Source organism: Melanotaenia boesemani, chromosome 13 (genome assembly GCF_017639745.1).
Source record: "Melanotaenia boesemani isolate fMelBoe1 chromosome 13, fMelBoe1.pri, whole genome shotgun sequence".
Classification (NCBI taxonomy): Eukaryota; Metazoa; Chordata; class Actinopteri; order Atheriniformes; family Melanotaeniidae; genus Melanotaenia; species Melanotaenia boesemani.
Window position 1 is genome coordinate 12,758,797 of NC_055694.1, and position 18,580 is coordinate 12,777,376.

Below are 18,580 nucleotides of genomic sequence, written 5' to 3' on the forward strand. Positions count from 1 at the left end.
TCTGCCCAACAGGCCGTTGGTTTGTAATTGTCCATCAGCCCCATGAGATGTGTCTCAATCATGCTTTAGTGTGACTGACATCTTGATGGCTGCCAGGGTGATAATTATGGAAAGTGATGGAAGATACCAAGGTTACTTTCCATGAGAAGAGGACAACCACAATTTCCTTCCTGTTCATTTTTAGAATGCAGGTAATGTGTCTATATTAAAATGTTTGATAATATATATATTTGCACAGTGTTGAGCCATCTGGAGAAGTTTAATTTATTATGTTATGAGGTGGGTTTTTAATATCTGTGTTTAGATTAAGCAGTTGTATTGGGTTATATTTACCTTTGTCATAAATAAAACAGTGTGAGCTGATTAAAATCTATACATTGCACTTTTATTCAATATAAAAAAATAAACATGCAGACATAATAAATCTTAGACATTGTACATTCAGGCTGGGAGGCTGCAAACACATCACCTGACCTCAACAGAAAAATGTAATCAGCAGTGAGAACGTCTTGTTCAGTAACAGGTGATTAAATGGAAAAGCATTGACTTGCCAACTTTAACAACTCGTCACTAACATGACAAGATGCAGTAAGCTCCTTCTATTAGAAATATGTTGTAAAATGCTGCAATTTTAATAAATCTAGATGATTAAAATTAAATCAAATGATAATTATGACCTTATGAACATCACAGCAATATGCTATCAAAATTAACTGACTGCAAGTTCATGTCTGGCAAACTGTTGACATTTTCAACAATAAGAACAAGGCAATATTAATAAATCTCCATCTTAAAAAGATGGACTTTATTCATTTCAATATAGCTACTGAGTAAAAAGATCAGGCACAATCTGAAAACTTTCTGACCTGTAGCTATTTCAACTTCATGGGTCTGCAGCTCATCGGCTTCTTTTAAACAATCAATCTTATCTACTGCATCAAGAACAGAAGCATTAATCAGGACGCGTGAGACTGAAGAAAAGACGTAATCTGTGTTTGCTTAATGCAGATGACCCATTTTCACAGAAACAAAGATGCATGGCTTGCCTGCTGACTGGTCAGGTCTATCCACAGTAATAATATGAAAATGAAGAACATTCAGCATAAATATACGCCACAAGTACATACTTAAAGCTGTAAAATAAAAGTGGTTTTAACATCCTTTTCAGCTGGGTAAGTCGGCATCCACAGAGAAGGAAAAGAGTGAACGAGAAAGCTAAAAAAAAAGAAAAGAAACAGACAGGTACACCCACACATTTTCCGATTGAATGGTCCTTCTGAAAGTGCTCATGGCCATGGAAGTTGAGCAACCCAAGTTCACGCTCTGATTTTACTTTTGTGAAAGTTGTGAGGAAGAAGACAAAAAAAAAAAAAGTTTGACTGTTGTTCTTTTACATCATGTGCAAATCCACACTTAGTTGTGCCGTCCGCAGTGCATGACTTAAGGCCGGATAAATCTTTTCAAAACACGTCTTCAAATTTTCAAGCGATTGTCACAATTTAAACATCAAAATAAGAACTTTAAAAAATGCTGTACAAATAAAAACATCAACAGTAACATTCACTGTCAGTATTTCCACCTAATTAAATAATATAATTTAAAACTGAAACTGTAAAGTAGCAACGTCACATTGTCCTGTTTTCAGTTCCTTTTTTAGGACAGTTCTGTTCGGCCCTTGACGGATGCAAATTGTGGCCAAACATTTTTCGGTAATAAAGGGGGCACAACTCTGAATCAGGAAATATAGTAGAGGCATCAGTAACTGGGCTCGTCCATCTCCTCGTCACTCCAGTCAGGGGGCGCATCCGTTCCAAAATATCTATCTCCAAAGTTTCCTGCAGAGATAAATAATAGGATTCAGCATCAATTATACATAAAAAAATAAAAACAACAACTAATTAATAACTGCAACACCTTGTTTGCCAGCATATCTCACCTATGCCAGGGATGATGTGAAAGACGTCATTGACCTTCTTGTCCACAGCTGTGGTGATGATTTTAACCTGTGGGAATGCGTAGGCAACTGAGTGAACTCCCATCTCAGCCATGAGCAAAGAAACCAGCAGAATCTTGTCCTCCTGAACGTCATGGTCCTGAAAATAAAAATGGTTACATGTTGCATGCAGCTCGGCCGACTTTAAGAAGTTTCTAAATATAATTGGGAACCCACCAGCAGGACTCGTACTGCCATCATAGCAGCAGCTCCTGTGGACACGGTGCAGTCCATCAGAATCACATGATCTTCAGTGATGTCTTTGGGTAAACGAAGGTAATGAAGCTGAAAATGTGCAAAAACAGGATGTGGGTTAATACCAAACCATATCTGACCATCTAGGTGGGTGAGTAGAAATCCCCCATTCTAAAAACGTCCTATAAAGGACATTCAAAAAAACAAAATGTATGTCGAAACAACAGGACTCTGTGAAACTATACAGAAGTCATTGAGGTATTAACCCTCTAGCTTCTACCTGAAAACCATAAATTCAGTCAGCAGCATCTGCAAAAACATGAGGCCAAACTGAAAAGCTCTAAATTTTTGAAACACACTTAGTCTTCTTATCCTCATCATCACGCCAAGGCCAGATTTCAAAGCACACGCAAAATCAACATTTTCAATTCCAGCAGTACAAACACAGATAAACCAGTTAAAAAAATATGATACGTGTTTCCAAAAGTTTGAAAGTTTCCTATTTTGGACTAGGACAGAAAGTGTAAAACAATAATTGTTTTATACAGCTTTGAAATTCAATAACTCATATATACAATTAGTGCTGGTCTGTACCTCTGGTTCTCCCGTGTCCTGGTTGGTCTGGATGAGGATCTTGCCGATGCGGACGTCTTTGCAGACAGCCCTTAGAGCTGGCTCCATGGTCTCTCCGGCTCGCAGGATGGACACACCTGTGATCTAAAGAAAAAAAAGAGAGAAAAAAAAATTAAACAGAGGTTAATTGCATCATTTAAGGTAAAGAAAAGTCCTTTAAACAGATTTTTTTAAAAAAGAATAAAAACAGTGTGGAGAGGTAAATGGAGTTCACTCACCCTCTTCCCATAGAAAGTCCTGCCTTCGTAATCCTCTCCCTGGGGGGTCTGGACTATGTGGACCTGAGTTAATAATAAATATAACAGTGTGAACACAGAGCTGTTCACAGCACTGCATACTGTACTACAGAAGCCAGAGAAAATGTACTGTAACCTCCTAGAGAGAATTATCGTCAGGTAAGAAAACTTTCCATCATGTGACACAATACATTTCCATGCTCATGTCACAGGACATTACATTGTGGGTATGTGCTTTATAAATGCAAGAGTCATGTTTTCCACTTTTCACACTGATTTTAAAATCAAGACATGTAATTCTTTGACTGCGTCTGGTAACTATCTGTCAGTTCATTGTATTTCTGAAAGTTTCCTCCTTTTGTACACCCAGGTATCTAATGGTATTGTTTACAGTTGCAGAAACTTGTGCACTGATACAAATGGATTTAAAGGATATGTTGTTATTTGAAACCTGTGAGGGGAGAAAGGAGAGCGCTCGCTCGATCAATAGGCGCATCAACCTCTTGGAGTAGAAGATGAACTCATCACGAGTGGTTTCCTTGTTTCTAGACAAGGAGAAGAGGGATGTGAGATTTCTTCTGGTGGCAGCAGTTTTATACTTCAAAGGCTTTAATGGAAAATGTATGCAACAGCTACTAAAATAAATGAGGCTTCTTAGCTTTTACCTGATGATGGTGTGCATGCCCCTGACTTGGGGTGTGCTCTCCAGAACGCTGAGGGTTTGGGGGAGGGGTTGGGCCTGGTGTGCAGAAGCCAAGGCTGCCCTGTAACCACGGCAACAAATAGTTGCACAGAGGTGGCAAACAGGTAAAAGCAGTGAAAAGAAAAACAGATGGATGCAGAGGTGAATACAGCACAGGTAAATTCAAGAGCAATTAAGACTTCAGCTTCACACAGAAGAGTGTAGATATGTTCTGTATTCACACTCACAAAACACACACACTAATGTGAAAGTACATGCAAATATTAACAATAAGGAAAAAGAAGAATTTGTCAACAACAGTTAGAGAAAAGTTAGATGGCAGTGTAATAAATCTATCAGGATCGCTTGGGAAAATGCAGGCACAGAAATTACAGAGCACACACAGCCAGCGTTAAGTATCTCAGTGGAAAATTAGAACAGCACAGAGACCATGATAATGGAAAAGAAGGTCAGAACAATCTAAAAATGATCATACAAATTAGAAATCAATGACAATTTCAACATCTAATATAAACAAGTTCACTGTGGTTATTTTCCATCAAAGGTCTCTTTATTTTCTCCAAATAAACAGTTCAGAAAATCTACTTGTCCTAGGTCTAACTCAGACTCTAGAACAGACACACTGTTGTAAATACTGAGTGATGCAGTCATGTTGAAACTAGAGTATCTAAAATGTCACTGAGATACGCATTAGCCAAATGCAAAGAAAAGAAAAATTGTAGCAAATCTGCTCACATATCCCAGCGAAGTTTCCTCTATGAAGAGAATTTTTTTGACAAAACACAACAATCACAGAGGAGACACAGAAAAGACAACAGATAGGAGGAGAAATGAAAAGAGACACAACATCAGATGGATGAAGGGATAAAGGATCATCAGACACAGTGTAAAGTGTGACAGCTGAAACTTGGACATGTCAAATGCTCCAGAAGCTACTGTCAAGGTAAACGGCTATTTTAAATAAAACATTAATAGATTATCATTCACTCCTGGATGTGTCAGATTACTGACAAGACCTAATGTAGCAGGCCATGCTGAAAAAGGTTCGTGCAGATGTTATGGTACAAAATGAAATTGCGAATTTTGGATTGCATTTTGGTATCTGTACACATGCATCCACTGTGTGTATGCGTGGGAGGTGCACAAGCAATCGTGTGGCTGTCACTCTTTCACTGTGTAGAGCAGTAAAGGTTGGTATTTGAGTTCACAGGCCCCAGCACATCCTGTGTCTAAAGACAGACACCAAGCTCACTTCCTCTCACTTTCTGTCTCAGTTACTGTGGCCGACATTCAATGGAAAAACTCAGCGCTTTGTAGTAGGGTATTGGAAACTTTCTCTGTGGCTGAGGTATGTAATAATCAACAATAGCTGTAGCAAGAGCTTCCTCTCTTGTGCTTTCTGCTATAGTTGTTCGTTCTCTTGTTGCCACTGAAAGGAGGGTCAGTGACTTGACTCATGGGTGTATTTTTAGACACAGATGGCAGGAAGGGGTGTGAGATGTCATTTCGATTAAACATAAAGAGAGGGAAAACCAACACCTTTACAATAAATGCTGGCTGCATCACACCATTTTGAAACTATGAAAAGACCAGTTTAACTTTTTGTATTTATGTGAACAAAGAATTTACATTCCTGCATCTTGCCACTACTACAAGATGACAAGACAATTGTACAAGTCTTTTCCTCTGAGGCTGATCGCTATTTAGCCATATTTGGTTTAAAGATACAATAGTGCCGCCTAGTGATGTGTCATGGCAGCCAGCAGAAAGGTGTTAGCTAGAGGCTGGTTTTGCTACACTTCTTTTTCTCTCCCTTCCATTAACAAGCTGGAGTAGTTGAACTGGAAAGATGTAGAGCAGAGAATAATAGACAGGATAAAGGCCACTCTACCTGACGCAGAGCTCGCGCTGTGAGCAATGGAAGGTGGGGGGAGGGGGAAGGGAGTGAGAGAGCAGTCCATCAGAAGCACGTGTTACTATGTGTATGGCAGAGAGGACATGAAGCAAACCACGCTGTCACACAAAGTGCTCCCCAAACACAGAAATGTGCCTTCGGTGACCGGTGATTAGTGCTGGTTCAATAACAACTCTAAAAGTCAGTTTGATGGGTTTTTATGTAAAATCATAGACTATATATTAAAAAGACATCAGGTCTGAAAATGAATAAAAATGAGAAGTAGCTTACAGTGCAGGCCCACTTTCTTTTGATTCATGACAAATTCTGTATTTTTATATGATTTGTCAAATAAGAAAACAAAACTTTTGACTTGATTCCATTTTTGTTTGACAAAATGGTGGTTTCCTTTTCACTAGATGGGATTAAATGTGTGGTTATACTTAATATATTTCTCATAGAGCAATTGAAAGTGTTTGCATAGCAACAGCAGTTACAAACTGCAGTTTTAACTGCTATGAATTTAGTTTTTATGATTTTGTAACATTTCCAGTAAATTTCTTCTAAAAATTTGAGTATCTATTTAAAGAACTTTTTTTTTAATAATTTATGACTATCTCTTAGTCTTTTGATGAAAGATCATATATTAATAAACCATTCAACACACAGTACACAAAAGGTTGCAAAATAAGTAGGTGTGTGCAAAGTAACTTAAAGCAAGTGAGGCCATTTGCAAACATGTTAACAGTAACTAAAAACTGGGCTTAAAAGACCCTTAAGTGGCTCTAATGTGAAGTCTTTTTTCTAAATCAAATTGTTACCAGTTACAACAGAATGCCAACATTACACCTTTAAGATTTGCCAAGAAACAGAGAGACAATCAGCAGTCTAATTAATATAACAGCTCATGTGTATTTAAAATGTATCTGGCTAACAGAGCAATACAACCTAAGATTTGCATGTAATGATGCCACGTATTTTTCTCACAAAAAATGTCAAAATGAAATGTAGCAATTAGTTTCATACAGAAAAATGCATAACAAAAACTACAGTAATAGGTTAAAACTGTTAAAACATTCACGTTTAATTAGTTAATCAAAGCTGCAGAAAGGTTAATCTCAATACAACTCACACTATGATGGATGCACTTGTACTGTCTTGAATACATACATATTCACATTCGAGGAGGTTAGCAAAGGGTTGGGCTAATGGCTATTTTTTACTCCCCAAAGCTGCTGCTTTAAAGTAACTTGTTATAATAAAAAGTATCCTAATAATACAGTAAACAGCCCAAATTGCTACTATTGTGGTCACTGAACAAAGTCAGAACAAACACATTCAGCCCAACCAAAACCTTTGCAGTACAATTTCTTTCCACTAGAGGGAGTGATTAACCTGGCAGGTTACAAATGAAGCGCTGTCTGCTAGCACACCCACCATGAGAGCTATTAATTAAGGAGATGAACTTAAAAAATACATGCCATATATTTCACTCAGTGACATGACAAACGTTCTACCTGTCAGTGTATTTATATATTTATTTATATATGTGTGAACAGCTGTGAGTGTAACCTCTCTTACCTCCTCCAGCTGACTGTGAACATGCTGAACAATCAAATCAATGGCAACCATATTGCCACCACCTGACAGGAAAATAAACAGAAACAAGAAGAGATGTTAATCTTTAAAAGCATTTTTGGAGTCTGACAACAAGTAAAGTATTTGTCTTGTTCTGCTACATGGTAAATTAAAATGATAGGGTTTATTCCTTTTGTTCATTTTAGTAAAGAAATCCTAAAGATGTGCATAGACACACGTTAGTATGTACGCACCACGCGGCACCACAATATCAGCCAGGCGCATGGTCGGCTCGATGTACTGCTCGAAAGCTGGCTTCACAAACTTGTTGTACTGTTTGATGACACCCTCAATATCTCGGCCTCTTTCTGAAATGTCCCTCCTCAGTCGGCGCACCAAACGAATGTCAGAATCTGTGTCTACAAAGATCTTCATGTCCAGCAACTGAAGAAAAAAAAAAAACATCAAACAGAAAAAAAAAAATTTGTTGAACATAATTTATGTTACATTCACAAAAAAAGACAAACTCAAGCAAGCTCCATATAAATTGATCATTGCATGTTCAGTTTCAAATGAACCTTTCTTCATGTGTCTATTTTAAATTGCAATGCAATATTTATATTTCATTTTGCCTTCTAAAAAAGGCAATGACAAAAAATTCTCATTAAATACATGCAGAAAAAAAAACACAAATAACTAAGACCTGTTAAAATGATCACATTGGAGCTGATAGTTCTACCCAAAAAATACTTCATAAATATTTTTTTTTAGCAGCAACTAACGTATCCAGTCTGTCTTGTAGGAATATAAAAACTAAAGTTATATATTTATAATAATTATTGAAAATATTGGCCTGTATTACTTCAGTGCATCATCTGAAACATTAACTGTGTTGCATCTAAGTTGATATACCAGAATTAACAAGCCAGTTGGCCAGTTTAGTTCATGAAAATATCTAGTAAATGACTGGCAATTATTAACAGGAAAACAATATTGTCAAGTGCTCTGAACAAATTTATGTGATTCATATTCTTCTCAGTCATCTTTAGCACCTCCACTTCTCTGAATTCATCAGTCTAAATGTGTGCAGTATATTGTATATAAACAGTTTACACAGGATGAGTACACACAGTATAGATCAGGTTTTTATTTATCCACTTCATAAATGATATACTGAATGAACATGCATATTTTAAAAGATTAGCTAAGTTCAGTTTTTCATGCTCAATAGTGATAGCAGAGCATGTTACATTACCTTCAAAAGCTCTTTATCTGCAAAGGCCATGATTCCCTCAAAGATGATAACACTGGCTCCATACACAGTTTTCTGAGGTGAACAAACATATTAGATTGCAGTAAAATGTCGAAACAAACAACTGCATTGTAAAAAAGAAAAGCAGCATATATCTAGCAAATTAGAAACTCAAGTATAGTTTACTAAACAACATGTCCACATAAATCACTGCAGCAGTCTGCCAGAAACCATCTGGAGATATGCAGCTTAAAAAAAGTGGCTAAATCATCAGAGATGGAGATTAAAAACCTTTTAGATAATCAAGAAACTGAGATTATGCAGTATGCTGTAACTCATTAATGTACAAGTGCAATGCAACATGTTTAAATCTGTGTGTTCATCCTTACCCACTCCTTTTGTCTCCCATGGGTTGTAAAGTCATACACAGGAATTTTCACACTCTTGCCCTGTTTGAGTTTGCGCAGGATGTGTGTCAGCAAATCAAAGTCAAAGGCATCAGGGTGGTCAAAGTTATAGTCATTGCTGGCAGCCCGGGTCTGCTGTTCGGGGGACAGGACCTGAAATTTGCCACAGTGTTTACAACATGATTTCTAGAACAAAACACTGCAGACTACTTTCATTCCATGTTTTGCTGCTTAGACCCATATATTAACATTTGTCTCTTAGCAATGCAAAGGGGAAAAAAAACTCATCAAGCCACATTTTCTAAATGCAGTGTAATACAACATATTTACGTCATCAGATTATTAAGTTTGAATGAAAACACAGATCCCTGTTGAAGAGCAGATGAAGTGAGGGGACCTAAATTTAGGAGAACATCATGTGCTGCTGTGACGTCTGTACCAGGTGCTGTGTGTGTGCCCTTAGGGTGGTTGAGCATTAAAGCCCCAGACCTGGTATTTGGCAGTTTATGAACATCAACGCCCACTTCTTAAGTGAGCAGATTATACACTGAAAATGCTAAACTAATGTTACATGCTCTGTGTGGGCTTTAAGCTTCTCCAGCAGCTTAGTTGTAGATATAAGTATAAAAAGACCTACAATACAGAAGCAAAGTAAAGTGAGCAAACTGGCTCTCACTAAGAGCTACAGGAGCACCGGTCAATCGTAAATCCCCCCCTACTCTGCATGGTCTGCCACCCCCCCCCACTCCTGTCACATTTTGACAAGATTACACAACCAGAGTGGGTGGAGATACAGAGGAGTAAGAATGATGGCTCTTGCTTGATTGCTCTCCAGGACTTTTTTCTCTCCCAATTTCGTCTGTCCCCGTGCCTCTCTTTCAACACACGAGCCTTCTTATCTACTCTGTTTTCACTCTCTCCAGACTTCTGTTTCCCCCAGGATCCAAAGAGAATCATATTTTCTCTCTTTCAATCTGCCTTCTTCAATGAGTCTTTTTTTTTACCCATCCTTCAGGCCACAGAGAGGGTTAGCAGCCACATAAGACAAAACACAAATCACATGTCATAATTTCAACCTCTTCAGTCTGAATACACTTGGATTGCTGTAAAACATGTGCAAAAATGTCCAAATTTAGCAGCCTACAATAAAATTTTGCTTTGACAGAATGCAAATGTACACATCACATACTGCATGATCATGCATACCTTGTAAAAAGAGTCCATTGAGAGTAATACAACCCACGGTACATCTAAAGCTTCAATGATTTTCCTGGCTACGGTTGTCTTTCCTGAAGCGCTGCCACCACACAGACCTGTGACAGAAAATTGACATAAGGACATTAAGTGATGCTTTCATACATTGCCGAAGCATCATTTCAATATACCATTATTTGATACAAACATCTTGCATGAGCTAGGCAGAACAATCTGATGTCAGTCAGTGCATGCTAAGATTCCTTTAGGATAATGGCCTTTTTTTTTCCCAGCAAGATACCTTCACATTTATAATTTTCCAATTTCATTCTGTTTCAGATTCATATTGCCTGCTCCACAGATTAAAACATATGTTTAAACATTTTGTCCTTGTATGCCATCATGTTAATTAAGTGTTGACAGACAGTTGTAGAGACTACAAACTGTTGTTCATACAAATGATCAAAACAAGAAAAGTTGCATGCAAAGAATTTAATTTATGCTGTAACGCTTCAGTAAGCAGCAAAAAATAGAAACAGTTTTGCACGAAGAGGAAATAAACTAACCAGAGATACCTAAACCAATTTATTCCTGTTACCATAAAGAATAAATTATTGTGGATTAATCTTTCATCTGTATTTATCAGTGCATATAGAAATGAGGACAATAAAATTGTGAATTTGTTTTACATTTCCATAGCATGTGAGCCTCTTTCAGTGACTGTAGTCATGGAAAAGAAGATTAATGAAGCAATCAGAAAACTTTTATATTTAATCTTTGTCTTTTTAACTGTGTGATAACTCCAAAATGGTTTGATCAGGAAATGTTTGTATAATCTTAATATAGATAGACTTGTAATGCTACGGCATGTACTAAACCTGCAGTAATATATCAGTATTAACAACAACTGTGATATAAAAAAATGTGAGATAATAATACAGAAAATGATGATATAACGAGTGATTTTGTTTCAGTTGAAATTGTATTTAAGACATAATGTTCTTTTTGTACACTTTCAAAAACTATTGTTACACGCCTTTTACACTCCATGCACATGTTATTTAAATTGGCATCATTTGCAAAAGATATTCATATACACAGACAGATGTTTGTTTTTTTTTTTTCTTTTCAAAAGTTCCATAGCTGCCATGATAATGTTGCTACTGGGAGTTCATTAATTAAAGATAACTGTAGTGAAATTCTAAAATTGAGACAACATGTCTTATTTAAACATATAGTACTGCAGAGCTATTTATCAGACTGTAATGCATCAAGGCAGCTCTGGGTAGGAGTGTGCATTCAGTCATTAGTAGCACTTCCTGCCTTACTACAAGGCAGGGTCTGCACAATCAACTTGTCTTTAAATTCTGAAATTTATAGACTAGAAAAACAGAAAATAGATAATAGTTTGGAAACAGGAAATGTCTTCCCAATTACTAAAATCAAATGTCTGCTTCAGGTAAACAGTCCTGGAACAGATAAAGGTATTTCTGACTTTATTTTGCAAAAAAAAAACAACAACTCAATTTTTAAGGCAACATTTCCAGTTGACCATGCAAACCCATCTGTAAACCAGTTCAGACATGAACAATGGTACAGACGTACTGCTTAATCTAATCTAGGAATCGCTTTGTTTTCAGTTTAGATAACTCTCCTAAAATAAATCATGTTTATCCATCCATCCATTTGAGTATGATATTTAAAGAAAAAAATACATGTAAAAGGGCAGAAAACATTTTCAAATTCCTACCAATGATGAAGGCCTCTTTGGACTGTGTCCCATGTTCGTTGTACCAGGGTGGGCGACCAGCAGTATAGATGGTTCGTTTCGATGTGCGTAGCAGAGGAGGCTCAGACTTACACTGGCTGGTGGTCCTTTTCCTGGGAGAAAGGCCTGTGCTTACCGAGGGAAGAAGCCTGTCCAGTGATCCCTCTCCACCTCCACTGTTAAATAACAACACAGTTTCAGTGTTTTGAAGCAAAGAAAAAATGTTCTTTTGTTTTTCATATTTTGTATTTTACAGGATGAAGTCCTCGACTTGGGTCATGGTGAAACTCAATCAGAACAAGTTATCCATGACAATACAATACATATACTGTAAGTTCATGCAAGAATGAACTAAATCAATCAATCAGTCATCTGGTGTTATTGCCAGAAAACAAGTCTGAACAAGTCTTGAAGTACTGGTCATCTCTCCTGGGTTAATGTTTGGTTTGCTGCATCTTCACTGAGAACTTTGTCCGCTTGTGTATACTGCAGGTAACAAAGTACATATACAGTATCGTAGCTGTTTGTCTGTAGGAACATAATAATCTGAAGGCAATATAATCTGAGCTTTATTGGAACGGTTGCACATAGGTCACTGTGAAGTAAACAAAGATCCCTCTTCTGTCACAGAAAGAGCCATGCATTTATACAGAGCTTCTCTACTCTTATAAGAAATAACCATGTCCTAATATATAGATCTTGATGGTGATGCTACAAACACACATCAATTCTCTGTCTTTTTTTTCCTTGGCTGAGCTTTTCTCAGCAAGGCTTGCATTTCAAATCTGGTCTCTTGAGTTTTCCCTGCACCCCTATATTTCATCTACCTCCTTCCAGCAAGCTCACAATCATCATTAAAAAGACCTAGCACATAAATAAATAAAAGGCATCAGATGTACAATGTACAAGTTTTGAGCCTCCCCTAATTTGTGTATGTTTTGCTTCCATGAACACATATTTTCCTACAATCTTTTTAAGTGGTGTTCAGCAATAGTTATGCAGGCTTTCTGAAGGTCTTTCGAAATTTGTCTTTGGAAATATTATACATATTCACAGCCCAGTCCTTGTACATTACTATTTTAGGGGAATTTCTTATTTTTTTAAGCCACTGTACACTGTACACATTGACTGAATAATTAAAGCATAAAAATGGACATCTAATTCAAGGGATGAGCCACTGTTGTGTCAGTTCTGAACATATTGCAGCAACTATTTTCTGAATCCACCTCTTCTCCCTGCGAGTACTTGCAACTTGATTTAGTATCACCTTCTTAGTGTTGCTTAAATGTACAATAGGTCCCAGATCTTTTAGTGAAAAAGGTCTATATGTTACTTCTTTTAAAAAAATGCTGACATAATCACATGACTACAGGCCTGCAATCAGCTGTGCCACTAAATAGATTGTGCCACAGTAAAACAAGATGAAAATGTCCTCATAAACAAATGACAGCATTCCAATTCAAATCAGACATGAACCAGTGAGGGGCAGAGAAGCATTGAGTGAATTTGCATGGCTATTCAACCTAAGAGCAATGATCAGTCATGTCTTCAGCAAGACAGATAAGTAATACTGACTTGTGAAATATTCATGTAATACCTGATGCAAGTGCCCTGATTCTCAGTAACTAAAAGGTGCATTAACAAATGTTTTCAATGTTTTTTTTAAATGTGTCACCTTCCTTGTTTCATGCAGAGAATTAAAAGTCAAAAAGAATACCCATCAACATTAACTGAATAGCTGTGGTTAATTAAGTTATAAAAGTGTGACTAACATAAAACATAAAACTGGTGGAACAACTAGTGCAACTACCTCTCTAAAACCTGTATTACTGCTCTTACATGAATCTATTTTACTAAACTTTGAGTTGCAGCATATTTTGGCAAATGAGTCATTACAGAGAGAAAGAAATGCAACCTGGACTTCAGTAGTTAAACAGTCACCATGAACACATTAAACCACCCAATCTTTTCACCAACACAGACACAGCTTTTTGTTCTACAAACATATCCCATCATCTTTAAGTGAGAAGTCTAACCAGTTGTCAGTTGCTAGCAACACTTACTGCAGAATCCGAGCCATCCACACCTCACCCAAAGAAGACTGTAAACAGCCAGATGCCATAACTGTAGAAGACTGTGTAAGAGAGAGTTCTCTGCTGTCCTGTTGACTCTAAGCTTTCAAGTCTTTGAAGGGGCCATATACCTGTCCAGGTGGAGTATCAAGAGTTCAAAAGCATAGCAAACAAGCTACACTAAAGACTTATCTTATCACATCAGGGTCACCTGGGTCTGCATGGAGCCTGGGAGTGGACTGAGACAGCATACTGAGTTGGAAGAAACTCCAGTTGGGTTATCAGTTAAAACAAAACCAGACTACCATAAAGATTAGCCTAGATGACTGTGCTGACTCATGCTCTTGTTGATTTGTTATACTCAAGCTGTAGCGCCTAGCTCTCTAAACATTAAATACACACTGTAAATGTCCCTTTGAAAAAAAAAGAGGCTAAATAAAAATGTCGGAGTTCATGATGCTAGAGAGGATTCCTGTGGAGCTGACTTGGGGAAAAACTGAGTTCAGCTGGTGTGAAAGCTAAAATTACCAGCAGGTAATAAATTTTAATATCTACAAGTTGCTCTGCTTTTCTGATAAAAACCTTGGAAGATTATTTAAAGCTTAAATGAGCAACACAAACTGTTTGCTCCTTTGATGCAAAGTAACTACCCATAGAAAAATACTCTTATGACAAACTGCATGAAATTATTGCTGTGTCATATTCTTAAATATGACTCTACTGACACCTTGTCAGAATAAAAGCACTGTACAGTCATCCATGTTAATTCTGGGTTTCTGAGTTGCAAATGCAAAATTTCCCAAATCACAGTATGTCAACAAAAACTGTAAATCCCAAAGAGTTTGAGATTACAGCTGACATTATATTTTGTGAATAAGACATTTAAGCCTCACAGAGAAAACACAGGTGTCTGTTACACCTGAGGATAAGTGAAAAAAGCAAAAATATAAATAAGTCAAAGGCACTTACCTGCCATCAGATCTTAGAGTCCAACAGCCAGATATTCTAGCTCCTGAGTAAGCTGGTAGAGAGTTCATAACTGGAAAAAATACCAATATACTTCCACTGTGTGTGCTCCACAAGTTGAATTTAATCCTACTCTACTTCCAACAGATATATTAAGTATTATCATACACCTGAACACAATAACAAGCACTGCCCTCTGGTGCAACACAACCAGAATGATGCTGACAGTGGGAAATATAGAGGGATATCAACTGGGGTGAGAAACGAAACTTAAAACATCTGTTTAGCTTTCTGTTTCCCCCATTCTCTCAATAGAGGTAGAGTGAAGGCACTGCGGCTTAGTGAAGAAAACTACAGTGTGAAACTACAGCGCTACAGCTTTTCCCTCCTCTTTCACACAGCTCCCTGCTCCTCCCCTTAGCCGTCCAGCCAACAAACGTAAGAGGATAACCTACCCTCCAGATTATGTTCATTAGCTGGTATTAATAGCATCAGCTTAGAGCAAGACCTCCCCACCACTGGCACACACACACACACAAATGCCAAGCTTGGGTCGTCTGTTTTTGACAGTTAGTGTCACAATATGTGGCTGGAGGTGAAAGAGGGACCAGAAGGGAGCGGTAAAGACCCAAAGAAACAAACAGAAAAAATAAGAAGAGTGAAAAGTACTAGACAAGCAGCCAGCTATTATTCGTCTCTGATGTCGACGCTGTTGAGCGAACACAGGAGATGCCTCTGGCTGTGTTAGGGAGGTGACAGGAGGGAGAAATGGAAAAGGGAGAGGAAGACAGAGGGAAAGGGCAGGGGGATGTGAAGTGCTTATACCCTGCAGGGACTCGCTATGTCTCTGTGTGCCTTACACCAAGTCTGGAGACGTCAGCACCACAGCAAACATTCAAACACACGCACACACACACGGAGTGATGTTCCCTCCCTGACTTCACCCAACGAGGACTAGGAAATAAACAGCGTGATGAAACCCAACACTACTGCTCTATCAGCTGAAAGTCTGAGGAACAGCCCTGGGCAAAGCACGCAAATATATACATAGCCTCACACTCCTCCTAAGCCACAACCCTCACATGCAAACAAAACAAATCTTTATTCTTAGAGTTCAGCGAAAACTAATTGTTTTTCAGTGCATGTAAAAACAAACCCATGACTTTTATTGACAACATGACGGTTTACAAATGACACTACTTAAAGAAGCTCCTAGATTCGATTTAAACCAAAATTTTAAACATTTCCAAATGTTTGGACTTGACAAAACCTCATTTGTATTTCCTTTGCTGTTAAAACCACAGAAAAAAGAAATTTCTTTTGTCCTACGTTGTTTTAGGACTGTCACTGTAGCTTTAAAGCAAAGTCAGAAGACAGCTGCAACACAAGAGAGAAAAACAAGAAGCTTGAGCTGGTTGCTATGCCAGACATTCAACCATCTCTTTGGCTACAGAGACACACTGCAGAGTCTGAGCTGATCAACACTAAACTGATACCGTACGCAGAATTTTAAAAGTAACACGTAACGTGGGACACAAAACAATGCATTAAGTTTTCAATTCTTCAGTAAAGCCATGAAAACTAATTTTAAATACTTAAAATGTGAATATATTTTCTCAAAAAGCGGAAATTGATCATTTCTAGATTGAAGGAATATAAAAATGGCTACTTGAAGAACTAGGGATGCAATTGTATTTGGAGTATAGTATGCTGTCACACACCGTCTCTCTGTGTTAATCTCCAGCCCTGTGTTTACCAGCCGGTCCGGCCGCGCATTCATGTAGGCTCATGTGAATCGGCGCCTCCTCCCTCCCTATAAAAGGCTTCAACCAGCGCGCAATGACAGCGCATATTTTCGAAGCAAAGTCGCTGAGAGCAGAGCGAAACATTGACCAGAAGACGACCAGGAACCGACATTACCTCGGAAAAAAACAAAAAAAAAAAACCAAGTCATTGGTGAAGAAGTTGTTTGATAGAGACAGGGACATAACCTTAACATCAGCCTTCTTTTTTCAACGAGGAAAGCAGTGCGAGAGCTAAAGAAGCTACAATTTGACTCGAAGCTAGCTGTTCTCTTGGACAGTAGGTAACAACGTGGATGTTATAAGTTACCTCGACATGTTTCACAAAATGATGACATTGTTTTGTTCAGTGTGTTTGCACTTTCGTTTGCGAACAAGGCGAGTAGGGGGAAGAGGTAGAGGAAGGCGTGGCTCTTTATTTGTTTTGGTCTACAGGCAGCGCACAACAGTAGCTAATTGCCCCTTTAATCTTTTATCTTTACAGATGACTACAGGGTTATGGTAATAAAAATAAAAAATAAAAATACTAGATATTTTGACGCCTCTGTGACTTTACAGAGATTGGATATTAGCAAAAATCATGCATCACTAGTTGCCAAATCTGTTAAAAATATAGTGTTTTACATGCCAAAGAAGTAATATCAGAAAATCCCAATAATAAAAATATATGCAGTCAACATCTGCAAAAGCAGTCAACAAATGTTAAACACTGCCAAAACATATAAAAAAAATAAGAATAAAACAAAAAAAATAATATACCTTTTTACCTATACAGGGCACATAGATCACACTTTAATATGACCTGGTATATTTACATTATATTTTGTGGTGCTTTGTGCTGTGTTAAGTTTAAATCACCCAGTGAATATGTTGTATGTTTTGTGTCTCAGACTGTTTTTTCTAACTGTATAACATCAACAAGTGTTTTCATGTTAATTGTCCCCATGAGTATGAGTTTAATGTAACTTTATAGAACAGGAACATACAGTCCTCTCAGCAGATAGACCAATATACAAATGTAATAACACCCTCTTGTGGTTTAGTAAGGTACCAAGCTGAAGGCTGGCATGATGCAAAAACTAACGATGGGTCGAGATAACCATATGACACGTGTGTGAGTATATTCAGCAACTGCATTAGTAACCCAAAGCAAATGTCCTTCTATAACCATGCGGATACCCTAAGATGACGACATTCGTCCGGAATATGCCATTTACTCATACTATACGGTCATAAGGAAATCACATGCTTTAATGCTTTTTCGCTTACGTGAAAACTCTTAAGACTCCTATCCCTGCTTAACACGGACTATCTCTGGCTAAACTCTGACAAGTTAAAGTACGTGAACATATTCCGGTTAATATTTGTGTCTTTATTTCCAGTTCAACTACAAAGTTATGTCATGAGACCACCTCGTGTAGAGGGCGAGCTGATGTGATAACTGTAATTAGCAAACGGTTACATTGTAATTTCCTGGCTGCTATCACGAGAATATGTTACTGTAATTATAAGATAGTTACTGTGCCTATTAACATATAGTGTGACTGGTCGCGTTTCCGTAAAGATGCGTAACTATCAGTAGATAATGGAATAAAGAGTAAATAAACACTTGCAAAAATAATATAAAAAGAATACAATCGTTTCCGAATAAAACTCCAACCTTTAAACGTAATACCTGGTCAAAGCAGAAGTTTTTTCTTCGCTGTCCATCTTAGCGAGCCTTTCTTCTATGCTAACGGCGGACATAACTGTTGACAATCAGGTGTTAAGCGTCAAGTTAACGCCCAGGCATCATGGGATATGTAGTCGTTTCGGTGTTATAAGTTCGATGCTTTTCCATTGTCAGCCTTCAAGTGAACTCCAAGCCCCATAATGCAACTGAACTCT

The 18,580-nt window shown here is 37.7% G+C and overlaps 1 protein-coding gene across 4 annotated transcripts; it reads right to left on the reverse strand.

Moving 5' to 3' along the window:
- Positions 1–363: 363 nt before the first annotated feature.
- uckl1b (uridine-cytidine kinase 1-like 1b) lies at positions 364–18,448 on the reverse strand. Of its 4 annotated transcripts, none has more exons than XM_042003997.1 (15): positions 18,369–18,448; positions 11,836–12,029; positions 10,098–10,204; positions 8,874–9,044; positions 8,488–8,559; positions 7,487–7,676; positions 7,236–7,297; positions 4,496–4,515; positions 3,723–3,821; positions 3,509–3,602; positions 3,040–3,102; positions 2,783–2,905; positions 2,171–2,278; positions 1,937–2,093; positions 364–1,835 (listed from the first exon to the last, which is right to left on the reverse strand). In XM_042003997.1, the coding sequence occupies exons 1-15, from the start codon at positions 18,437–18,439 to the stop codon at positions 1,756–1,758; spliced, it is 1,611 nt and encodes a 536-aa protein (XP_041859931.1). In that variant the 5' UTR covers positions 18,440–18,448; the 3' UTR covers positions 364–1,755. The 4 variants fall into 4 exon arrangements, with proteins under 4 accessions (XP_041859931.1, XP_041859932.1, XP_041859933.1 ...); XM_042003998.1 differs by lacking the exon at positions 4,496–4,515 and adding an exon at positions 5,652–5,668; XM_042003999.1 differs by lacking the exon at positions 18,369–18,448 and adding an exon at positions 14,895–15,598.
- Positions 18,449–18,580: the final 132 nt, after the last annotated feature.